The sequence below is a fragment of the Palaemon carinicauda genome, chromosome 22 (genome assembly GCF_036898095.1).
Source record: "Palaemon carinicauda isolate YSFRI2023 chromosome 22, ASM3689809v2, whole genome shotgun sequence".
Lineage (NCBI taxonomy): Eukaryota > Metazoa > Arthropoda > Malacostraca > Decapoda > Palaemonidae > Palaemon > Palaemon carinicauda.
The window spans coordinates 87,586,349-87,613,211 of record NC_090746.1 but is presented as its reverse complement, the minus strand read 5'-3'; the positions used below and the strand labels follow the sequence as shown (position 1 = coordinate 87,613,211).

The 26,863-nt window shown below is 34.8% G+C and overlaps 1 protein-coding gene across 5 annotated transcripts in view; it reads left to right on the top strand.

The window, feature by feature from the left end:
* kto (kohtalo) overlaps positions 1 to 26,863 on the top strand; it is a 276,697-nt gene that overhangs the window by 221,115 nt on the left and 28,719 nt on the right. For 2 of the 5 annotated variants that reach the window (XM_068346482.1, XM_068346480.1), the window contains exons 34-39: positions 2,175 to 2,330; positions 5,062 to 5,210; positions 11,555 to 11,648; positions 15,569 to 15,709; positions 17,814 to 17,952; positions 25,311 to 25,454. In XM_068346482.1, the coding sequence (XP_068202583.1) occupies positions 2,175 to 2,330; positions 5,062 to 5,210; positions 11,555 to 11,648; positions 15,569 to 15,709; positions 17,814 to 17,952; positions 25,311 to 25,454 (823 nt within the window). The remainder of the gene's footprint in view (positions 1 to 2,174; positions 2,331 to 5,061; positions 5,211 to 11,554; positions 11,649 to 15,568; positions 15,710 to 17,813; positions 17,953 to 25,310; positions 25,455 to 26,863) is intronic. The other 3 variants (XM_068346484.1, XM_068346483.1, XM_068346481.1) reach the window with 2 other exon arrangements.

Genomic DNA, 26,863 nt, shown 5'->3' with positions numbered 1-26,863 from the left:
GTCTGGGTAATAAGCAAAGCTCTACCTCCAGTTTGTTTCTACATTATGATCAGAGATAAATGTAAACAAAACATTGGTTGCCATTTTTTATCGTGCTTTTTAGCATGTTTAGGAAATGCATGATATAAAATCACCTTTAATATTTGTGCCTGTTTTAGTTTAGGGTACTGTAGTACATGCATTAAGTGTTCTGTACATTAAAGGGTAGTTTGTTAACAGTACTACGTACAAGGGAAGGTTTTAAAAGTCTGAATATACATGTTGAATAAATAGGTAAATATGGTGTCACTACTTCGCGGATTTTCACCTATTGCGGCCGCGACTGGAACCTATCTACCGCGATAAACGAGGGTTCACTGTACACCTCCATAAGCATCAAGGTCCATGAAGAGTTAATTTCACAGAACAAAGAAGTTAAAGTAGTTAGTTTAACCTCAGGAAAGCAAGAATGAGGAAGATCAAGTTTCTTATTACTCTGCTTACTGTCTAACTCTTCAGCCAAAAGGGTTGCCTTTTCCTGTGGACAGTGACATTGCAAAGGAGGAATTGTTAAGTCCATACCAAAGAGTGCAGACTTGGGAGTAGCCCACCACTTATGCTCCTGTGTTGTACAAGAAACCATTTGTTTTATGGTCAAATTGCATTCTGTTTCAATTGAAGCATAAACTCTCTGAGTTACAGCTCTTAGAAGAGTATAGTGTTTTGAGTGATTTGTCTTTGTATTGGTTTCTTCAGCTTTGAGGTTTGTTTCCACATTCATTAAATCCCTGGCCTGTTCTGATTCAAATTCAGGAGGGCTTCTAAGAGATTTTTCATCCTCGTATTAGTATGTAGTTTTTAGAAACAAAGCAGTATTTGTAGGTGCTCTATAGGTTGGATGAGTGGAGAAATAGTATTGCCAAAGGGAGGAAAGCTCATCCAGATTATGTAAAATCCTACAGTAAGGTTAGATTTTAAACAGGAAGAGAGTTGAGACAAATTCCTGTAGTTCTGAGTGGTTTAGAAACTCTCCCAGTACAGCCGGAATAATTTGTTAATCTTTGTTTTTGAGCATTCTTTTAACTTGTCTTGAAGTCTTTAGCTATAATGTGTGATTGTAAGATGATGACTAAGCAAGGAAGATGGTTGGTAACCTCCTTGTATCATGACCCATTATGGTCAGTTAGGTCTTGGTCTGAAATTTTGTAGAGGAGAAAAATGTAAGGGGGATTTGCCTAATGTTGAATTCTGGAGTAGAACCCTTCAGGTTAAGAAATCTCTTTATCTAGCATCAATCAGGCGTCTAATGACCAAAATGCACTTAAAGAAAGTCTTCCCCACCATGTCTGAGGGTGCCCTGCATTAGTGGCAAGCTCTTTACCTCCCTCAAGTAATGCTGAGGTGTCAGCCACACCTTAGAAATGGATTTACCAGTATAGATCAAGAAGATCAAGAGGAGCAAGAGCAACAGGTTCAGGGGAACATGTCCCTGTTATGGATTCTGAAGTCAGTGAGATTGACTTCCCTTTCAAACCATACCCGAATATGAAGGCAGAGAAAGTTCCCCCACAGTATGTGGAAATTATGGGAGGTAATCTGGTTCAGAGGTTTTGGACATTAGAGTTTCTGAAATCTCATTATAGCCTTTAATATTATAGACAGTGATGGATAAGAAGTAGTGATTGCTGTAAAAACAAATGCTTGGTTAAGCTCTCATTCAGCTCCTATAGGAAGGATGCCTCATATGTCAAGGACAGTGGTACATGAGACGGATGAACTACCTAACCTAAGTCTGGGGTTGGCTCAGAGAGTATCAACCTAGATATGCTCATAGCTCCTTCTGAGAGGGATTAGTCTTAGAGGGTAGAGTTTCATTTGGAAGTGCAAGATGAGAACAAGGGCTGCTGTGCACTCACAAGGCAACCAACTACTTAACCATATCTGGACAGCTATCTTACAAATGGGCAGAGCTGTAGAAATTTTTACCTAATATTTATGGGTTGAAGCTGTTGCCTCCAGTTGTAGGACAGCAATGAAATTTAATAAGCATTGAAATTTTAAACATAATATAAAAATGAGTTCTTTGGTAGTTTGAAAAACCCTCATTTAGTTAAAAGATCATAAGACTACTTTGTAATGGAAATTGTTTATTATATCACATAACTAGAATTTTGCCTATATTTTTTTCTCTGCAGGAAATTGGTGAGAGAAACAATGTCTCGCTTCGTCTGGTTAGGCAGCTTATACCCCTTCCAAAGCTTCAGGCAGAAATCATTACTTTAGAACCTTGGGGCTCTGTTACTGACACAAAAGGAAACAGGTTACAAGAGTTTGACAAAGATGAAAAGCATGTAAGTATGATAGAAGTTGCAATGAATTTATCACACAATGTGAATAATTTCATATTCATTCCTGCTTGTAGGAAAATAGTAAAAATTATGTATATATATATATATATATATATATATATATATATATATATATACATACATATATATATATATATATATATATATATATATATATATATATATATATCAAATCTTATCATCATCATCATCATCAGTTGTTACTAGTCTACTGCAGGATAAAGGCCTTAGACATGCCCTTACACTCTCATCTGTTTATGGTCTATCTATGCCTGTGCCTGTATATACCCTCCAATTTTCTTAGTTCCTCAATCCATCTCTTCCTTCCTGTGCTTCTTTTGCAATCTCTAGAGACCATTCTTTTGTTCTTAATGTCAATCTATTATCTTTCATTCTCATTATATGTCCTGCCCATGTCCATTTCTTTCTTTTACTCATTATAATTTCTTCTATTTTAGTTTGCTCTTGCATCAATGTAGCCCTTTTTCTGTTTATTAGTGTTGATCCTATTCATTATGCTTTCCATAGTTCTTGATGTAAATAGCTTATGTTCTAAGGCTTTAGTAGAATCTAAATTTATGATGCATAAGTAAATACCAGTAGGACCATTTGATTAAATACTTTTCTATGTAGAGCAAGTGGCATTTTAATTTTCAAAATCTCATTTGGTTTACCAAAAGCTCTTCATCCCATGCTTATCCTTCTTTTAACTTTAGTCTTATGTCCTGTGGAGGCAATTATTGCCTGTCTTAAGTACATATATCCATTAACAATCTCGAAGTTCGTCCATAACCCTTATTTATTGTCTCTGTATTTTCATTGAATATTAACTTGGTTTTACTCATATTCATTTTCAGACGTACATTTCTGCTTTCTCCGTTCAATTTTTCTATCATCGTTTGCAATTCCTTTTTATATGTATGTATATTTCTCTCTCTCTCTCTCTCTCTCTCTCTCTCTCTCTCTCTCTCTCTCTCTCTCTCTCTCTTAGCGTATTAAGGCAAAGGGCCCTAGTTAGATTTCGCCAGTTGTCTCTATTTTGAGCTTTCAATTCAATACCTCTCCCATCTTGATCTCCTACTTCATGCTTCATAGTCCTCTGCCATGTAGGCCTGGGTCATCCAACTCTTTTTGTGCCTTGTGGATCTCAGTTGAACGATTGGTGAACTATTCTCTCTTGGGGAGTGTGAAGTGCATGCCCAAACCATCTCCATCTACCCCTCATTATGATCTCATCCACATATAGCACTCGAGTAATCTCTCATTATTTCATTTCAAGTCCTTTCCTGTCATTTAACTCCCAATATTCTTCTGAGGACTTTGTTCTCAAATCTACTAAATCTGTTTGAGATTTTTTCTATTGTCATACCATGACTTGTGTCCATAGTAACATTAAGTAAAAATCTTTTGTATTTATATCTCTGTACAGTATATGCAAATAACTATACATTACACTAAAATATAAGGCTGACAAACCATTGTAACTAGGGTTAAAACTCTTATAAAGTAAAGGGGTGACAAAGTAATGTAACCTGAACATTTCCCTTTCTAATATGATAACCAGAACATCAATGATGTGATATGCTTGTAACCATAAATAACTGTTGGCTACATTAACCTAAATCTTACCAAAAGGTTCCATAAATTAGGTTATGCTAGCAATTTATATGAAAATGTTAGAATTCATATAAAGTGAATAGGTAACAAAATACTTGAATCTATTTATTTCTCATTTTGTCACGGCAGTCAGAACAGTAAAGGCGTCATTCAACTCTAGGCTATGTAAGTCTAAAACTTACCAAAAGGGTCCATGACATAGACTAGGCTAACAGTTTACATGAAAACAAATTCAAAACTTATTTAAAGTGAACATAAACGCTTTCCATGCTATTGTGAAAACCGTGACGGAACGGCATCATAGACCATGATAACAATATCAAAACAAACATCCAAAAGCAAAGTAAATACAGTATCAAAATTTGTATTATGTTAACACTATTACTAAGAGTAAGGAATAACAAAATCAGTGCTTAATTAACTGTACTTGATGTACAAGCTGGTGTAAAGGCTTTCAAATAAGAGTACTCAGAAAAAGGATCTGTACTACACTGACTAACAATAGATGGTTGCTTGCAAGTAAATAATTTCCCAGCATGCATTATCTCAAGACAATTTCAGCATTGGAGGTGGTGTGATGGATTCAATAGAGCCTGCCTCCATGGGTTCCCTAATGCTCTCTGATTCTATATATACAGTGGCCCTGCAGCAGGGAAGACAGTATTTCCTTTGTATTTTATATCGTATTGCATTCCTTGTTCTAGCCTAGTACAAATAAGTCATTGGGGACCACACAGTATCCTAATTAAAAAAAAAAAAAAAAAAAAAAAAAAAAACGATGAAAAGGTCTAGGTAGGGAGGCTACAATGTTGTAAACTTGCTAACAATCAAATTTGATATTTGTTACAGTTAGATTTAATTCTCCATAGTTTGTGTCACACAGTTAGTGTTAGCTAGATTATTTTTCAAAAGATTTTGAAATGGCAGATCTACATTCGGAAGGTGCATTTGTGGACTCATTGGGTTATTATTGTATAACCTGAAGAATTGGTTCATTAATTCCTGTTAACTTTGGTTTGCTATTTTTGTTACCTTTATGATTAATGTTATTTTTTATTGGATTGTTTTAACTGTATTAAGATATTTTTCCATTCAGGGTTTCCAAGCTGCTGAAAAACAGAAACTGAGTCCTTGGGACATACTAGATGGACATCGTAATCCTGCTCCTTTATCCTGGGCTTGGTTTGGTGCTACTCGTTTAGAAAGAAAGCCACTCAAATATGAAGAGGCTCACAGGTTATTGAGGTAAGTATTTTCTTTAATGATTTTGAATTAAATTTTTAATTGTATCCCTTATCAGTCGCATCATGCCTACATTGGCAGTCAGAAATTTTCTCCCACATACAAACATCCCAGTCTTTGTTTGTGTGTGTGTAGTACCAAACACAGGTGTGTCAGTAAATCCCCATCTTTTTTTTGCTTGGCAATCTATATTTTTCAGTTGCTTTCCTCAAGATATGTTAGATATGTTATTTTGTATATACTGTATACAATATAATTGCTTGTGAATGTAATTGTTTAGATATGATTATTTACATGATCTTAATCCTGCCAATCAAGTTTCTGCCATGCAACTTTTCCCAGAAATGCTAGGATTTTACTAAAAAAAAACATTTACGTAATATCTCTTGATATTATTAGTGTATTATTATTACTAGTCAGGCTACAGCCCTTGTTGTAAAATAGGATGCTACAAGCCCAAGGGCTCAAACTGGGAAATAAGCCCAGTGCAGAAATGAAGTAACTAATAAACTATATTTGAGAAATAATTGAAAAATAAATTTTGAAATATATTGAGATCTGTATCAACGTTAAAACAGATGTCGTGTATAAACTATGAAACGAGATTGATATCAACCTATTGAATAGAAAAGCTTTTGTGACAAGTTTGAACTTTTGAAGTTCCACTGGTTCAGTTATAAGGCTACAAAGAACATTCCATAGTCTGTTAACCCTTTTACCCCCAATGGACGTACTGGTACGTTTCACAAAACTCATCTCTTTACCCCCAGGGACGGACTGGTACGTCCTTGCAAAAAACTGCTATTTACATTTTTTTTTGCATATTTTTGATAAATTTAAGAGAAACTTCAGGCATTTTCCAAATGAATGAGACCAATCTGACCTCTCTATGACGAAAATTAAGGCTGTTAGAGCAATTTAAAAAAATATATATAGTGCAAAATGTGCTTGAAAAAAAATGGCGGGGGGCTAAGGGTTGGAAAGTTCCAAATAGCCTGGGGGTAAAATGATTAATAGTTAGAATAAGATTTGTAGAGTACTGTGTAGCATTGAGCCTCGTTATGGAGAAGGAAAGACCTGTTAGAATTTAACTACATACCTAGTACTGCATAAAGAATGGTACAGTTTTGAAAGATCTGAATGCAAAGGATGGTTTGAATTATGAAAAGTCTCATGCAAATTGCACAAAGAACTAACAGAATGGCAGGGCCGAAGGTTAATATCCATATCAGCGGTAAGGAATTTAAGAGACTGCAACTTTTTGACTAACAAATTAAGATGAGAGACAACAGCTGAACACCAGATAGGAGACCAATACTTAAAACATGGTAGAATGAGAGAATTAAAGCGTTTCCTTAAGATAGACTGATTACCAAAAATCTTAAATGACTTTCTTAATACTGTATGCCAATTTTTATGCAGTTGAAGGAGAAACAGGTCAGATATATTCATCGAAAGTAAATTTGGAATCAAGAATCCCACTTAGAATGTGAAATGAGTTTTAAGTACACAGATGTGTAAATCCGTCTGTTTCTTCATTGTGATCAGAGATAAATGTAGGCAAAACATTGGTTGTCGTTTTTTATTGTGCTTTTTGGCGTGTTTAGGAAACACATGATATAAAATCGCCTTTATTTTGATAATTCTGGATTTTCAATGATACAACAAAAGCTAGTCTTTAGAGTGATGGTTTTGCTATTCACCAGTTGTCTTATACAATAGATATTACAAATATTAAAATTTGTCTATTTTGGGTCGTGTTATAACGGGAAATATACGGTGTTTACACCCATTCTGGTTGTAATTTTAACCTTTTTTCAAGTTATTAGAACTTTAAAGTATATTAAATGTTTGATTTATTTACAAGAACAATTTGATATTATAAAAAAATACAGTATAGTACATAGAAAGTATTGGAAATGGGTAGTAAACATGTTTGAATAGGCAAGTTGCTGGTTGCCATGGCCCCAATGGAATTATTTCTGTTAGTTGTGTGTTTCGAAATATGCGATTTTCCATTTATACGAGGTCATTGATTGACCAAATTCTCGCATAATTCGGGACCCTACTGTGTGTGTATATATATATATATATATATATATATATATATATATATATATATATATATATATATATATATATATATGTAAAATTTTTAAGTAATTTGTATTTTTCCTAACATATTTATATATATATATATATATATATATATATATATATATATATATATATATATATATATATATATATATATATATACATATATATATATATATATATATATATATATATATATATATATGTGTGTGTGTATATATATATATGTATATATATATATATATATATATATATATATATATATATATATATATATATATATATATATATATATATACAGTAGGGCCCCGAATTAAGCGTGTTCGAATTACACGATTCCCCTTTTCCGCGATCGCTATTTTTCAAAAATAAACTTTCTGTATCTGCGAGGCTGTTCAAAGTTCGCGAGTCAAGCACTACAAAATGTATCAAATCTATTGTCTTTTTAAGTATATTGGTAGCCCTAAATACGGTGATTTATAATAAATGTTACAAAACAATATCAACATTACATTTCATTAACATAATTTCATAATGAATAGCCTATTTAAGGATAAAATTCCACATCAACAATGAAATCAACTGTTAACTGTGCGAGTCCAGCTGACAAAATGTAAACAGAAATGTGGTTACGTTCTCGGCAATCTTTATCTTTCTCCAACCTTACGATAATTGTAATGGTAGTGTTAATGATGGTATATTAAAGCATTATTTTTGTTTAGTACAGTATATTTAAAAGCCTTATTTTTCCCTCTGGCCGTTCAAGGTTTTCACGAGTAGACTGGGTTCGTTTATCGGCAGTGAATAGCCTAAACTTCGGTAACGAGTCGTCAATATTTTGTCATATTTTAAACAGTATACATTTGATTTGCAAACATTGGTTTTGTGGAGTAGACGGTAAAATAAAATCTAGAGAGAGAGAGAGAAAGAGAGAGAGAGAGAGAGAGAGAGAGAGAGAGAGAGAGAGAGAGAGAGATATTTGGTGGCAGAAATCCCCCCCCCTCTCTCTCTCTCTCTAGATTTTATTTTACTCGTTACCGAAGTTTAGGCTATTCACTGCCGATAAACGATAACAAACCCTTTAATGCAAACTAACTGTATCCTTTGATATTCCTCTATATTTATCACGAATTCCTTCTATACATCCTCAGACACTTATTTCAAATATCTAAATTATTCTTATCACAACGAACACCATCTAGTCATTTTCATTCCATTATATCTATTATTCCTCTGGATCTTATTCCCTTTCCTTATTCTGTTTATTCGATGGGATTCGTTTTTCCCTTTACCGTCTTTCAGAATCTATTTTTAGCCACTGGCAACCAAATCCCCCCTTCCCCCGTCTCCTACCGTCTCCCCTGCGAGTCCACCCAGCCTATCTCATCACTCCCCCCACCTTCATCCTCCCCTGTTCTAGGTCTGTAACCTTCTGCGTCATAATATCTCTCTCTCTCTCTCTCTCTCTCTCTCTCTCTCTCTCTCTCTCTCTCTCTCTCTCTCTCTCTCTCTCTCTCGTTATACAATACAGTACTTACAAATAGATGAAGAAACCAAAATCGGTTTTCTTGGAGTGTCAATTAAATACAAAACGAAAAAATTATACCGTGTATACATCCATTTCAATCATAGCTTAAAATACGGTAACCGATTTCGTCCGCAAACCACTATTTTTTAGGAAACACCATTCTATTCCAGAAAATGTTTACTCTTTAAATGTCAATTGCGCTATAATAAAACATGTACTTATGTTGTTAAATTTCAGGTGTGTTTTAAAAATCGAGTATTGCTAACTTATTTTTGTTTTACTTTTGGCTGTGATCACATCAGCTGATGTCTAGCTTCCGTGCGAATACAATAACAAAGAATTGTTTACACCATTTCTTAACTTATTCAAACCATCTATACAGTTAATATTACATAAACACCAATGTGTTATAACCTATCATATTTATTGTTTAGTACTTTAAAACCATCTCTCTCTCTCTCTCTCTCTCTCTCTCTCTCTCTCTCTCTCTCTCTCTCTCTCTCTCTCACATCGAACGTTATAGCGGTAACCCAATTGTTCGGTGACTTTAAAAATAGGCCTAGTACTTTCTTCTTTTACCTTTTTTGCATATGGATCCATAATTGAGGTGGGTACAAGTTGACTTATAACTGAAGTTAGGAAAAGTATTTTGGATATGGAAAGGACAATTATCTTTCGTAACAGTTTAGAATTATCGTAAGTTATCACTCTGTCATTAGCGGCAGTTTGCTATTGTGGATTAAACGCATAAGGAAAAAAAAATTTCCAGCTTTGCTACGAATTTAGGAATTTATATGGATACGGTAAGTAAAATATTTGTAATAACATAATGTTTACTAAATGTTTGTAATATCATTAGTTATGACTTAGATCATGTGTGTTTAATGCATTCGTTTGTTTATTATGATCGAAGATGGAGCGTAAACAAATGGAAGGTTTCCGTTTCAGGCGGCATCATAAAGAAAAACATTTCATAAATGGCATTCATTTCATTTATTTGAAAGTTCTAATAAAAAATAATTAGAACATTGGTAATAACAAATTCAACATATAATCTATACTTGGTAAAATTGCTGTCAATTCAAAAACACAGATGTATAAATGCGTCTGTTTCTTCGTTGTGATCAGAGATATACGTAAACAAAACATTGGTTGTCGTTTTCTATTGTGCTTTTTAGCGTGTTTAGGAAACGCATGATATAAAATCGCCTTTATTTTGATAATTCTGGATTTTCAATCATACAACAAGCTAGTCTATAGAGTGATGGTTTTGCTATTCACCAGTTGTATTATACAATAGATATGACAAACATTAAAATTTGTCTGTATTTTGGGTTGTGTTATAACGGGAAATATATGGTGTTTACACCTATCCTGGTTGTAATTTTAACCATTTTTCAAGTTATTAGAACTTTAAAGTATATTAAATGTTTTATTTATTTACAAAAACAATTTGATATTATAAAGAAATACAGTATAGTACAAAGAAAGTATTGGAAATGGGTAGTAAACACATTTGAATAGGCAAATTGCTGGTTGCCATGGCCACAATGGAATTATTTCTGTTAGTTGTGTGTTTCGAAATTCGCGATTTTCCATTTACACGAGGTCATTAATCGACCAAATTCTCGCATAATTCGGGACCCTACTGTATATATATATATATATATATATACACATATTTATTATTGCTATCTTACCAATACCCAATATGTTAGTAAAGGTAGATTCTGGAGCCATGTCATTATTGTTATTATTAATAAAGATACTTTGATATTGTCTCTGTAGGATCTGCACGTAGTAGGTATGGGTGAATATGTCTGATCTGACTATTGCCTTACGTTCCTAAAGTAAAAGTAAAATAATAGTAAAGTAAAATTAATTGCATTTCTTATACTGCAGCAAAGATAATTCATCACCTCGCTTATTTACTTATTCATTTATTATTTTCTCATCAAACTGAAGAAACCGCTCAAGAGACTAGACCTAATAGCCATGGCTCTGACTTTTGATAATTTATTGCCAGTTTTGGAATCATGATCCCATCTAACTTTTGCTTTATACCCAAAATGATACAAGCAGAAATAAGTAGTATTGTTGAATTCATATCCCAAATGCATAAATTGTTATCATTCTGCTAAAGTTTCCCCCCCCCCCATCTTGATACCCTCTTCTCTTTCCCAGTATCATTCTATTCATACAGACAGTTCCACGATTAGTCTCACATAGACATGGTGACAGAGGTATTTGTGCTAAAGTAATATATTCAATTTTTGTTCTGAAATATTCTAGCATGAAATTTTTTTTAACGATCTATTTTTCAATGATAAAATTATATATAACATGTTACCATCAGTACCTCTACCACACACATGTTTACAAAGTAAAATAAAAGTTTTAATACTAAATGGCAACTTAGAAACAACGCTTGTCGAGTGCACAAATGAAAAAGTATCTCCGATTTAGCTTCATACTGTATATTACATTCATGTAGGCATACATAAATACTGTACATTTTACTGTACTGTACAGTATATTAAATTTTTTCCTCTGTATGAGGGTAGATTTGATAGAAATGTGTAAAATTCTAGGTTTATAACATATCTTACCTTACTCAACTTAGAATGTTGTAGATAGTTTTCTTTTTAATAGTTCATCTATAGTACTTTTGTTTCATGTATGTCGTATCTTAATTCTATTTTATTCTTTTCCATACTTTCAGGTTCCACGCCCACTCTATGACCAAACCATTATCCTACTATTTAGAGCCACCACCTCTCCCACCAGAGGATTTGGAACCCGTTCCAGATAAACAGGTTAGACGAGTAACCAATATTTTATTGTACAAACTAAGTTAGGAATATTTCTGTAAAGTACAGGGATTTGACCTAGTCAGTTATTTAGTGTAGTCAGGTTGCTTAATGTCATATTTTAAGATTACCTCAAGAACTATTAATTGGTATTAGAATAGGAGACCTCTTGAATTTTTTGTTTATGGTATAAATGCTGAAATTAACTTTTTTATATCCATAATAAAATAAAACTATATTCATCTATCTGAGGGAGCATCTACATTGCAAAAGAGGTTGATAAGTGTTTTAAACTGATTGATTATTCTGCAACTGAAAAAATGAACCTAGTTTGATTACCATGATTAACATTCAAGTATTTGAAATATGAAGATGGGGTGCAACTCTATATTGTCTCTATCAGGAAGGAAAGTACCCTAAAGCAATCCACATTTCTTATCACTTGCCTGGAGTTTTTAGCAGTGTTCAAGGTCAGGCTTAGAAGTTTTCGGTAATGGGAAAGTGTGTGGCTTAGTTTTCAGACAACACTGCAGCATTGGCATTTATTTGGAATGGGCTTCTTCCTTTGTTTACTTTAGGGAGGCTAAACAGCTTAGCAGTTCATTTAAAAGGAACAAATAGTCTGTGCATCCATTATATGTCTGAATTTGGAATTGGTTAGGAAGACCAAATATGGACAGGTTTGCAACAGTGCTCAACAACAGATATATCCGGCGTCAGTGACCTTCAATGTCAGGATGTCAGAGAACTTCAAATCAATCAATCAATTAACAACAGATATAAGTGTTTTGCTCACCTATTACAGATCTTTTAGCATGGAAGATGTATTCCTTGTTAAAGGTCTGGTTGAATCTGAATCTGTGCATGTTTTCTCCTCTCTCCTTACTCGAGCTTGAATAAATAATTTCAAAGTGTCTACGAACAGTAGGAGGACTTTAGTAACGCTTACCCACAAAGAGAGAGGTTTACAGATTGGTGGCCTATATTGTGGTAACGTTAAAAAAATTTGCCATACAAACTAATCTTCAAAAGCAACTAGTTTTGCATTCTCAAACCCATATGCTTAGCTTCTAACTGCAAAGAAACTGTTCACCACATTCTCTGAAACCAAGGGTTTTCAAAGTACATCCGATTGTCAGTTTTAGGATCCAAGAGAAAGTCGACCAATAATTTGTATCAAAGACAAGTGAATGGTTATTTATATTGGTGGAAATTAAAGACTAAAACTAGTTTAGATTATTAAGTTTTTGCATTTTCCTTTTTATGAAAGAAAACTTTATTTCAAATATTATTCCTTATTCTTTTCACTCATGAATGGCAGAGGCAAAGGACAGTGACAATGTCCTAGAGACGTACTATATATCCATATGATCAGCATCTAAGGTAGGACTAGGGAGAGTCAGGCAATGGCTGCTGATAATCCAGCAGATAGACATATAGGCCCCCAAACACCCCATCCTTAGCTCACAAAGATGGTGAGGTTGCAGACGTCATAAGAAACTATTGAGTTTGAGCAGGATTTGATCTCCCATCCAGCAGAACACCTGGCAGGAATGTTTCCAATAGGCCACCATAACTTATGCTTAGTACGGTACATATGCATCTAGGCTTAAAGTTAGCCCCTTCAGCTATTATTGCATAGATATTTGGATCTATTTAATACTGAGAAACTGGTTGTCAGAACAATTTTTTTTAATGTAGTTGTATTACCATATTCAAAAGGTTCACATTTTCAGCATTTGAAAGATCTGTCTGTTAAAGATACATCAATTAACACTTTTTCAGCTTGGTTTAGTATCCAGTAGTGGAATAGTAGTATGTTGATCTGAGCACCAGCCAGCTGTTGAGATACTACTGCGTGAGATATTGAGTACTTTGACTAACCAGATAGTACTTTACTGTATTGGATTACTCTTTGGTACAGCTCAATTTTCCTTAGCTTTCAGGTATGCCAAATAGTCTGGCCTATTCTTTATACATTCTCCTCTTTCCTCGTACACCTGAAAACACTTAAGTTAACCAAAGGCAAATCATTGCTCTTTAGTCTTAGGTAGTGCCATAATGTCTGTACAGTACTATTGTTTTCCTCTGTCTTGGGTTAGAGTTCTCTTGCTTGAGGGCACACTCAGGCAAACTATTCTATCTTTTTCCTTATTTCCTTTCCTCGCTGAGCTATTTTTCCTTTTGAACCCCTTGGGCTAATAGCATCCTGCTTTTCCAACAAGGTTTGTAGATTAGCTAGTAATGAAAATTATAATAACTGGAGCTATCAGAGATTTCTGACATCCGCCAAAGGATGATGTTGACACAATAAAAAAGGCAAATCCAGATCTAGAATCTGGATCCAGATCATCTCCAAAAGTTATTGAGTTGCCCATGGCCTAAGATTTATCTGGGGTGGAAATTTCGTCAAAATCCGTCAGTTTGTTTTGACGCAATTTTTTAAATTGGAAAAAATGCAAATCCAGATCATCTCCAAAATTTATTGGTGTCATCCGTGACCTTAAATCTATCTGTGGGGAAATTTTCATCAAAATCCATTGTGTAGATTTGACATAATCTTGTCCACAGACACACACATAAATCCTGTCTACAGACACACAGACAAAAAAATAAATAAACAGACTCGAAAATATAACCACCTTGGCGAAGGTAATAATGATAGTAATATTACATGTAATTTAGGTTTTGGAGAATGTAAGATGATTTTATGTCTTTAACATACATTCCGAGCTAATAATGATTTTTAGGCAGGAGGTGGGCCTCAAAATAGTTATAGGTCAGATAATAGATATCTTTGCCCTGTGAAAATTGTTAAGTGTTATTGGACAAGAATAAACAAAGCAGGGGAAAGGTTCCTAATTTATTTTTTCAGGTTAGAATTTTCTTATTAAAAGTTTAGTCACTGGAGCTCACAGAGAATTTGATCCATATCAGGTGAAATTCTTGAATGTTAGAATTTATGATATTAGAAGTAAAACTGTCTCTCAATTTCTGTTGGAATTTCTCTTTAGAGAAAGTTTTAGCAGCAGCTCTTTGGTGTACCTAGTTGGTTTTTGTTAGGTGCTACCCTAAGAGAAACATGATTTTCTTATCAGGATTACTTAACTTTGAGTGCTTTATAGCTGCATGGGATATACCGGATACTGTAGTCTAAATAATGATTTTCTTTTAAATGTACAAATTTCATCAAGTTATAGTAGCAGGTTTTTCTTTTGAGAATATATATTGGATAATTAATAAAAGTGTTAATCATAGTATGGTTTTTTGGGGCTCAATCTGGAGGTTCGAGTTATTGTACACAATTAGTTACCATGGTATTATGCCAAAGAGATGAGTCTCAAGTACATTACAGTAATACTTTGACCTATGTCACGAATTGATTCTAAGAGACTCGACATAGTAAAGTGATTTAAGTCTTCCTTATACAGTACTTGTTCTGACCATACAAAAATATTTAAAACAGTGCTGTTATTTTGTAAGAATCAGATACTCTACTTACATTGATAAGCTTCCATATAAAATACAGTAGTGTACATTGCAGTCCATGATTGTTAGGAGTTTAGTACCGACTGAGACTGAAAAGTCTCTGGTGTACCCTAGTAGGTTATTGCTAATTACCGTCAAATTATCTCGGTACTGTACTGGAAGCATAAGCATAATAAAAGGAAAGATGGAAACTTTTAGTTTTAGGGTATATATTTATAGAAAATCAGACGTTAATAGGGAAACAGAGTGAATATCAGACGAGTATAAAGATAGATTTCATTATTAGATTTTTGTTTTTGCTTTTTTGATAAAGTATAATCCAGACTCAGCAATGTCATTTTTCAAATTTTTTGAAATATTTCTGTAAAGTTAGAAAAACTATTTGGAAAGGTTTTCATTCTTTATATATACTAAGTTGAATATTAATTTTTTCTTAGCAGGTCAAAGAGGAAGTTAAGGCTCCTGACACTCCTACATCAGATCAGTCCCCTCGTGCTGCTGCAAAACGAGGGTGTAAATCACAACGCAGTAGACGCCGCCCTGTCCGTCAGCCACAAGCTGTAACAAGTTTGGCCAGCGTAAGTAATTAGCAGGGTTAGAACTACATAATCACATTTAGCTAACAGAGTAACATTACTTATATGCCAACAAGTGCAAAAATAATTTTTTTCTTACTCTATTATGAAAAGTAATGGACAACTTAGCAGGTAAGAAATCAGTTGTCTTTATATAAAACAAAGGAAAATTACTATTTTGGTCTACACTAAAAGCTGCAAGGTTCAGTAAAAGTATTTAAGTTTCATGGGATCAAAAAGTTAAACTACTTCGTGTAGTTTTTCAGAAAAACAGGAAGGAAAAAGATGAAATTTCTCATTACTCTGCTTACTGTCAAATACATTAGCCAAAAGTGTAGCCTTTTCCTTGGGACAGCGAGTGACAAAATCATCTGGTTTAAGAGAAGAAGGAACATTTGTGTTTACACCAAAGAGTGCAGATTTGAGAATAGCCAACCACTTGTATTCTTAGGTTATACCAGAAAGTTCTTATATGATCATATTGTCTTCCTTTTCAGTTGGAACAGAAACTCCTCTTAGCTGAGTATACTGTAACTATTTCAAGCCAAACCTGATAATGTGAATTGGTGAATAGTTTTTGTTGATATATATTGAAAATTCTCCTGTTAAGAAGGTACTGAATGACTTCTTAATTGTACTTTGGTTTATCTCTCTCTCTCTTTCTCTCTCTCTCTCTCTCTCTCTCTCTCTCTCTCTCTCTCTCTCTCTCTCTCTCTCTCTCTCTCTCTCTCTCTCTCTCTCTCTCTACATTATGTTCACAACTATAGCTACTCTTACTCTCTCTCTCCACATTCTGTTTTCAGCTATAGCTGCTCTCTCTCTCTCTCTCTCTCTCTCTCTCTCTCTCTCTCTCTCTCTCTCTCTCTCTCTCTCTCTCTCTCTCTCTCTCTCTCTCTCTCTCTCTCTCATCACAACTATAGCTACTTATGGGGTATGAAGTTGAATCCTAACAAAACTCAAAGTATGATTGTAAGTAGGTCAAGGACGGTGGCTCCTCAACATCCTGATCTCAGTATTGATAATGTTTCTTTAAATATGTATGACTCTTTCAAAATTTTAGGTGTGATTCTCGACAGTAAATTTACTTTTGAGAAACATATAAGGTCTGTGTCTTCTTCAATTGCACAAAAAATAGGCTTATTGAGAAAGTCTTTCAAGATTTTCGGTGATCAATCTATTCTGAAGAAGTGTTTTAATTCTTTCATTCTACCTTGTTTTGAGTATTGTTCTCCTGTCTGGTCTTCAGCTGCTGATTCTCATCTTAATTTGTTGGACAGAAACTTACGGTCGATTAAATTTCTTATTCCTGATCTAGATATTAATCTCTGGCACCGTCGTTCAATTAGTTCATTATGCATGTTGCATAAGATTTTTCATAACTCTGACCATCCTTTACATTCAGATCTCCCTGGACAATTCTATCCTGTTCGTAATACTAGGCAGGCAGTTAATTCTAATAGCCAGGCCTTCTTCATCACGAGACTCAATACTACGCAGTATTCTAGAAGTTTTATTCCAGCTGTTACCAAATTGTGGAATGATCTTCCTAATCAGGTGGTTGAATCAGTAGAACTTCAAAAGTTCAAAGTTGGAGCAAATGCTTTTTTGTTGACCAGGCGGACATGAGTCTTTTTATAGTTTATTTATAACATATTTGTTTTTGATGTTGTTAATAGTTTATATATGACATGTCTGTTTTGACGTTGTTACTTGTTTTAGAATGATTTATTGTTAATTTGTTCTCTTCATTTATTTATTTCCTTATTTCCTTTCCTCACTGGGCTATTTTTCCCTGTTGGAGCCCCTGGGCTTATAGCATCTTGCTTTTCCAACTAGGGTTGTAGCTTGGATAGTAATAATAATAATAATAATAATACTCTTACTCTCTCTCTCCACATTTTGTTTTCAGCTATAGCTGCTCTCTCTCTCTCTCTCTCTCTCTCTCTCTCTCTCTCTCTCTCTCTCTCTCTCTCTCTCTCTCTCTCTCTCTCTCTCTCTCTCTCTCTCTCTCTCGTTTCATCAATCAAAGGTAAATTGTTGCATTTAGTGTTGTTATATAATTCTATTTGTACTTCTTTAGGTATTAATTTTATATTGATTTTTTCAGCCAACCATGCCTAATATGAATTACCCTAGTGGACCTGGATTCACAGGGCCCAATCCAGCACAATGGGGAACAAGCTTCAGCCAGCAACAGCCACCACAACCACAGCAAGGCTATTATTCTCAACAGCCTTTGCCTCCAGGTTAGTTTGTTTTTTCTTTAGAGATATTTGATTAAATTCATATTAAAAATATTTTTGTAGTGTATTAGACACCTGTGTGTGTATAATCACCTTATCGGTGGTCAATTTAGCTAATTTATAAAGATCATGAGAACTAGGTGAAGTTGTTTTGTATGGGAAGTTTAAAAGTAAAGTCTTCAAGTCAGTACAGTGAGTATGGATTGTGGTTTTGATTCAGTAGACTAGTTAAATATCTAATGATGATGAATGGAGCAGCTGAGGTTAGCAATTCCTTGACCGATCATTTCTCCAGTATATCCTGTAAGTGTGAAACAGCTCCTGGTTGTATAGAAGCATTGAAAAACAGAAAATGCTAAATTTTACAATGCTCCTTTTAGTGAAAGGGAATTTGATTCTGCATTTTCTACTTTCAATGATACAATCCCTGGACCTGATGGAATTCCATATGAAATGATTAAACCTGTACCTGTTAATACTAAGTTATTTATTTTAAGCATTATTAATGGAATATAGCATGATCATAGTAATCCAAGTGTTTGGGAACTAGCCATTATTTTAGCCTTTTTAAAACTTGGTAAGGATAAGATTTTTAGCAGCAAACTATCGACCAATTGCATTGACATCTTGTTTATGTAAGATAATGGAGAAGATTGCCAATGCAAGACTGATGTGGTACCTGGAGAAGAAAGTTATTTTATCGCCTTTCCAGTGTGGATTTAGAAAAATGCACTCAACGACTGATGTGTTGATACGACTTAAGTCCTCTATTTGTGAAGCCTTTGCTTCCCGACAGCACCATGTAACAGTCTTTTAAGACTTTGAAAAGGCATATGATACTGCATGGAGATATTGTATACTTATAACCATTCATAAATCGAGATTAAGAGGAGAGCTACCGTTGTTCTTTCAATCATTAGTTTCACATTTCAAGTGGGAGGTGGGAAACTATCAGAGAGGAAATGTCCGGAAGAAGGAATTCCCCATGGTAGTGTGCTGAGTGTAACTCCATTTGCATTGGCCGTTAGTGGTACTGTATATCCTCTGTCATTCCCCAAGACACTCAACACTCATTGTAGATGATCCCTCTCCATCATTTGCTGGATCTAGAATAGAAATGGATGAAAGAAAACTACAACTATCCATTAACAAAATTATTCATTGAGCTGATATGAGTGGATTTGAATTTTTAGCAAGCAAAACTACTGATGTTTATTTCTGTTGTATTCGCGGAGTACAACCTAACTCAGATTTGTAAATCAAAGGTCAACAGATCCCATGTGAAAGTGAAGCTAGGTTTTTAGGATTTAGATTTGATTGAAGGCTAATATGAGGTTCTCACTTAAAATCATTAAAAGTATAATACCTTGATGCTTTGAAGCTTTTAAAAATTTTGTGCCACACATAATGGGGGCAGGCCGCAAAACTATTTTAAAGTTATACCAGGCCTTCATTTTTTCCAAAGTTAGTGTTGACGCAGGAGAATTACCTTTAGACCTTTACTGAAAGTTTTCTATTGTTCAGTATTGGTTTAGGTTGCAAAGACTCCCTAATTTTTAGCCTATCAGACTGCACACCTTGTAAGGCATTGCAGATATTTTGAATTGCACCCAAAATCCCTAATTTTTAGCCTATCTGACTGCACACCTTGTAAGGCATTGCAGATCTTTTGAATTGCTTCCAAAATCTTCTCAACCCTATGATTTTTGGGTAAAACAATTAGGAGACAGTCTTGATATAGTTCGAAGTAAGGTGCTTCCATTAAAGATATCATCAACCCCTCCATGGAAATTACCAGAGATATCTTTTTGTAAATATCTCATTGGTATAAAAAGATAATATGACTTAGAAGTTGGGTCTCTTTTTATGGAACATGTTGCAGAAAATAGGGAATTGACTTTTTTATATGCTGATGGCTCTAAATCTGATGCTGGCATTAGCTTTGGAGTATATAGTAATACTTTTAATTGTAGAGGTGCACTTCCTCTAGTATCTTCTATATTTACTGCCGAACTATATGGTCTACTATTCGCTATTGAAAAAATAGCATTAAAAGAGGAGGGTAATTTTACCATTTTTACTGATGCAAGAAGTGTCCTACAAGCTTTAGAAGTATTTAATTCCTGTAACCCTCTAGTTTTAAAGATTTTAGAGTGGCTCTTCATTATTGGACTGAGAGGTAGAATAGTTCAATTTTGCTGGGTTCCGGTACACGTATGTGTGTCTGAAATTGACAAGGCAGATTTACTGGCTAAGAATGCTGCAGCCGAATTGCCACTAAGAAAGTATGCCATTCTCTGTAAAGATTTTTTTTTTACCTAGTATTAAAAATTTGTTTTATAATAATTGGCAACAGCTTGGAATAGATTAGTTGAAAATAAAATGAGAGAAATATCAAATGTTATATCCTCTTGGAGGTATAACTTGATGCCCCAAAAGTGAGAGAAAACGCTTTGTTGTCTCCACATTTGGTCACGCTCGTTTGAAACACGAGTTTCTGCTAACTGATGAACACTAAACACCAACAACTGCTTGGTACCCTTGATAGTGAGGCTTTAGTTGACCAAATGCCCCACTAATAGCACCGAAAGAAATAGATATCTGTTGGAGACTCGAGGTCAAGATTTCAGGTTCGTCCTTGCCAAGATTCTTAGTCATGATGTGTCGTACTATGCTAGCGGTATTTTTAGATTTATTTCAGAAGTAGGTCTTCTAAAAGCTATTTAACTTTTATAAGGACATCTTTGCTCTTATTGTTTTAAATTGAATTTCCTTTTATTCTTTATGTATAGCAAATGATATTAGCATCAATGACCTTAGATGTCAGGAAAAAAAGGGGGAAAGATCCTAATTGGTCTTTGGGTAGCCTCTTTCCAAGAATGTTGTGTTGTTTCTTGTTAGGATTTTAGTGACAGCAGCACAGAGAATTACCTTCAAGTCAGATGAAGGACTTGAAGGTAAAATTCATAAAGTAGATGTGTTGCTACTTCTCTTATTTTCTGTCAAGATCTTTCTTTAAACAGTTTCTTGCTGCAGGTTAGTAGCATTACAAGTTGGTTTTTGTAAATCTTTATCTAAAAGAAATCAGGTTTTCTTAGAAATTATTGGGCAATAAATGCTGTGGTAGCTGCTTGGGATGTAGTGTAAATAACAATTTATTGTTAATTTATTTTGCTTAAATTTGTTTTAAGTAATGATAACAATTTTCTCAATGAGCAAGTTCAAGGTCTTGAGTAGCATTATACTGTAAGTATATAGTTTTAGCATTTTCATTTTGGGAATGTGTTTGGAACACAATCTAGAAGGTTGAGGTATAACTGAAATTTCTTTGATTTACAATTGATTACTATTGAACTTGACTAAGGGGTGGGTCTCGGGTGATTGTTAAAGTTTATTAATCTAGTACGTCATATTCCATGTCTCTTTCCTTCACCAACCCACCCCCATCAGTGTGTGGCAGTTAGCACTATGAACATCAGGGGAGTTTTGTAGAAATGAGCAATTTTGATAGAAAAATATTTATTTACCCGCCTGATATTCATGACAGGGTCCCTCCCCTTCTATCCACCAACTAGTAATGTCAAGAGGCTAGTGATCTAATTTAGACTGAAAAGATTAAGGAACTATAGCATACCCATGCCTAGATAGTTAACATTAATTGCCAGATTAACTTGATACTTAATTTTCAAGGTAGGCATTTTACAAGAAAGAAAACAGGAATTTTATAATTTTAGGTTAGCTCTCAGCATTTATTCAGTTTTGAGACACAAATACTGTGAACATCAGGGGTATATAGAAATCATAAATTTATTAAAATTAAATTTTTGGCCTTTTTGTTTGTTTCCATGTTTGGTTTAGGTAGGTACTGTTATTCAAATAACTGTTTATTCCATACAAAAATATAGTAAAGTAGTTATACAATGATGGAGGTACTCAAGTTTTTATAGCAAATTCAAATATTCAGTGGTTGACTGATGTGCCTTGAATAGTTTTGTAAACTGAAAATCTTTTTGGGGGTTAAATTGCTGTGGGATTTCCAAGAACTTTCCTGTGAGAGGCTAAAACAGGGAATCCAATTTGACATGAATACCAAAGAAATATTTTCTCCCCTGCGCTAGAGCCAGTGTATCAATGTGCAAGGCATGGACTCAGTGTGCATAGGAGAGACCTTGCAAGTTCAGGCCTACTTAAACTTGCCACAGCACCTCTATAGCCAAAAGGCATCTGCTATGAGTGACGTCATGCACAGCGTCTCAGAAAGGAGCCATCATTCTAGTTCTCGTCGGCATACCTATGTTGCAACAAACCTCAACCACCATTCTCTTGTCGTTGTCGGTACGATAAACAAGCATATCCTTGTGTGATCAAAATTACTAAGAGAACATTATTAAGATAAGTACCTGTACAGTATTCAGGTTTTTTTCTTCCTTTTGTGGTACTATATAAGTACTGTATTGAATATAAGCATGCTTGATTAGTGCCAGCATTTGAGTATTTATGCTTGTTTTTTCCCTTCCAAATGTTAGTTTGTGTTAACCATAATTTCGTAAGTACTTTTACTGCCCTAGACAATTTGCCTCTAAATAATTTAAAGGGGAAATGTTGATTGTCAGCACTATTTTGGTAACTTCAGTGGAATATGGTTAACACCACACTAGCCATACAAAAGCATCTCAGCAAAGAATTCTAGGCAGGGTCAGAGCCTTGATTTTGAGCTGTTTCATTCCAGGAGGCATTTTGGGAAGATTTTGAGCCTCCTTCAGTTTACCTCAATAGTTGATCTGGTGTTAAAGAAGAGAATGATCAATTGATTATTAGATATCTGGCATTGTAACAACAATACAGAATGAAAGACCGTAATTAGGTGTGGAGAAGGGTGGCTCAAATGGTTGTGGTACAGTTGGGTTCAATCATCCGGTCAGTACAAAAGAATTTGTGGGTTATGGACAATGCCAAATTCTTTGACTGGGCCGTTAACATTGGTCCCTCCCCCTGTTAACATGATTATTCTTACAGACATCCAGGTTGGGCTTTGGGGCCTCATTCAGAGGAGACCTTTGTGTTTAGGAAGTGGTCCCTTCAATATCCAGCTTATCACATGAATGTGTTGGAACTGATGGCAGTCTTCCTGACATTGAAGAGAATAGGTCCATGAAGGAACTCATTTAAGATCTAAATAGACAACCAGGGGTGGTATGTTGCTCAGATAGGGGGTTCCTGTTCGAGGATTCTCAGTGTAGTGACTCTTCCTTTTTTATGAGATTCCTTCAGGAGAGTAATGTGTTCCTCTCTATTCCATTTATCGGGCTCACACAATGTAGTATCAGATGCCCTATCTAGGCAAATAGTCGTGCATATGGAATGAACACTGGACCAGAGTTCTTTTCAGGTGATTTTGGAGCTAGTTCCAGATCTTCAAATACCTGTTGTCTAAGAAATAGAACCATTAACTTCCACTATATGTAGTTTCGAACGTGGGCTCTTTATCAGTGGTAAGATATTCTTTGAATTTAGAGGGTAACAGATGGTTGTTGATCTACCTATTCTTCTGACGAGTTTGATGTAGCACCATCCAGCCCAACAGCTCATGGTATCCACTGCCTTAGCATGTGCGATCAAGAATGCACCCAGTTCAGTCTGGACAGCTGTATCAGAAAGTAGGAAGGCCCATTACCTTCTGTTCCTCCTTTCTAACCGGGAACCTTCACATATGGATTTTCTTTCCTGTACAGTATTTTCAAGGTATATTTCTCAGCCCACAACTTGACTTCTCTGGTGAGCTGCAATCTGTGTGGAAGATGTCAATGGTGTTACTCTGGAGTCAGTTACCCTTTTGGATAACCCCAGACTTCTTGGTTTCCTTTCTAGTCTACCTCCAACCATCAACCATACTGTCATATAAATTTGCCTTAATACAACCTCAGGCATTCCATAAGATCACCCAGACTTCTTGAATTTTTGTGGTGTTGGATAACTCCATTTCTCTTAGAGAACCTTTACAAAAAGCTACTTTTTTTAATAGCGTTAGCTTTGGGTCTTCTTTTTCTAGCCCAAAAAAGGCCTCTTCATAGACAGGATATGCTTTAAATCTCAGCTCTTGAGTCAGGAGGAAGCAACCTCTGTCTGGATTTGCCCTTAGAATTATATTTACAGAGATCCACATCTTCAGAATGTACTCTGTTTAAAACACACAGACCAACAAGCCCTTTTCAACAGAGGCTATTCATATCTTGATTACCACCATTTTTTTTAAAAGGTGATCCTTTCTCTAGCCCTAAAAACCAGTGTGAAAAAATTGGCTTTTTTTTAATAGGCAATTTCAGAGCCCTTAGAGTTTCAAGGGTTTGTCTGACAATAGTGTTCATTAAACATAACTGAAAAAATCCAAGCCGTACAACTTTCATGTGTGTTACTTTGTGTATTTGTGACCCCTGCATGGGTAGTACGGAGACAAGGATCAAATCACCAGACCCTTCAGGCAGCCAGTATTCTTCATTTATCCTTGTGAGGTAAGAGTTAGACTTGTTATTAATTATTTTTACTCTTGAAAACATAAGGATGAGCTGTAGGTTGGGCTGGTGAGAGATGGTTGTCCTGGAATGGGTATGAATCTACTTATTGATACTCCTGTACTAAATCCTTCGAAGCCACACAGTGCTCTAGCTCCCAAAACGTAGTTTTGACAAAGGAAAAACTTATTTTAGTGGAGATGCTGTGTTGTCACACAAAACCCTCCTTCCCTCCCTTGCCTTGAGCAAAGAATGTAACATTATTAAATCCCTTTGACCATGAATGGTGGTTGATGGCTTATTGTGATATTGTTATGCCAGTGAGGACTGGAATGATGGTTCCTCTCTGAGACAATGTGCATGGCATCACTCATAGCAGACAACTTTCAGCTACCGAGGTGCTGTGGAAAATTCAAATGTGCCTGAAATTTTGAGGTCTCCCCAATGCACACTGAGTCCGTGGCTTGCACATTAATACACTAGCCCTAGAGCAAGGGTAACAATATTTCTTAAGTATTCATTTTGCATTGGATTCCATTCTAGCCTTTCAAATATAAGCTGTTCCTTTGTTAAAACTCCTTATTTACTGCATAATAAAATGCATGTCAGCAATGTGACAGTATTTTACAGAAATGGAAAAGATATAGTGTACATTATGTTTATGCTAAAACAATGGGGATATGTGCATTATGTAAACCAATGACAGTTTATCATTATTTTGCCATTTTTATCTATTCACATAATCATTAAAAGTTCAAGAGTTAGCCTATGTTACCAATTTGTGTTTTGTTGTAAAGGCTTTCCTTTGTGATTTTCTATGAAGAATTTCCTTTGTATTCTTTGTTTCCACAGAACATTGGCCTAATACATCAAGGCAAAAAAATAATTCGAACAGTTCCTTTTCTACCAAAAAGAATGACGATTATTCTCCACTGATGAAAGAAGGGGAATTTAGTGTAAAAGACATAAAGTCAGGGTACCATGAGTCACAGGAAGGTATAATCATGATTGTCATAGTCAGACAATTGCACATTAATGTCTTTTAAAATCAGACATCCTCAAAATTAGTGCTTTATTTTGCTTGTCTAAGCTATTGTTGGGAGCATGTTTTTTTTATTCCTACTAACTAGAATGATTAATCAATTTTGCTTTCACCCTCCATGGTCAAAGAGGTATGTCCCACAGTTGGAATTTTGACTTATGTTTATGAATTTCAATTTATTGCAATAATAGTTGTACTATGATTATAGCTCACTTTTTAGAGGTGAAGGTGTTGACCTCAGATAAATTTGTGGGTTGCTAAATAGATTTTGAGGTGGGCATTTTTTTCTTGGTACATTAACTTTAAATAAAAGAAATTGTCCATAAGAGGATATTTATGTTGATAAATGATGAAACTACAAGGTCTAGCTAGTCTTCATGCACAAAGGACTTGGATGAAGTGGTTTTCATAAATAAAACCTTTTTTTGTGTGATTTTTGTGATAAAAAACATTTTGGAAATGAGTTTATCATTTGTGTTACATGCTAGAAAATGTACTGAAAACTTGAAAACTTTTACAATGTGATAATAATGGATTACAGCAAAGAAACATACAATGCCTTTACTAACTCTTATAATATTTTTGGTGGCTTTGGCTGTCTGTTTTTATGCTTTCTTGTTTATTATTGTAGTATCGGTTCTAGATTCAAATTTATTTTACAGGTAAAGGACAAGATAACTTTAGTTGGTGGCAGAGATTCCCAGCTTTATTCTATATCATAAAGCTAAATCTAAATGAAAAGAATATTATGAATAACAAACCCTTTTTCTTTTACTTTCAACATGATAATTAGGAGAAGCAAACTTTGCATTTTTAAATATGTAACTTCCCTGGTAGTTACATATATATAGCTTAATCCCGCCGATTCGTCGCGCTCATGGCAGAAATTCAAATTTCGTGGCAATGACCGTCAGGTGAGCAGGTGGTCATACCTGTGTGCCCTCTATCTAGGTAACTGGAACCATTCCCAACATTCTTCAGAGATTCCCTGCCGTTGTTCGAGACAATACGTCGGAAATTCGCTACATTGTGGGTTTGCTTTGTCTACAAATTTGGTAAAGTACCCATTGTTTGATTTATTGTTTATGGCTTTCGCTGATATTGGATTTTCCTTTCTTTTTCACACGAAGAAGATACTGTAGTTTTTTGTTGGTCCAATTTGGACAGTTTAATTTAACTTGATTTTCAAGATAGCTGCTCTGTTGTTAGATTTTGTGTATAGGGCTAGACCGGCTTCCAAAAGCTGCTCTTGATCCCCACACAGTATGTATAAATGCAGAGGGCATGTGTGTATTTTTCTTTAAGAATATGATCGCTATGTTCGTAAGCTTGAAATGGATAGGATCAAGGAATTTTCCCCCCT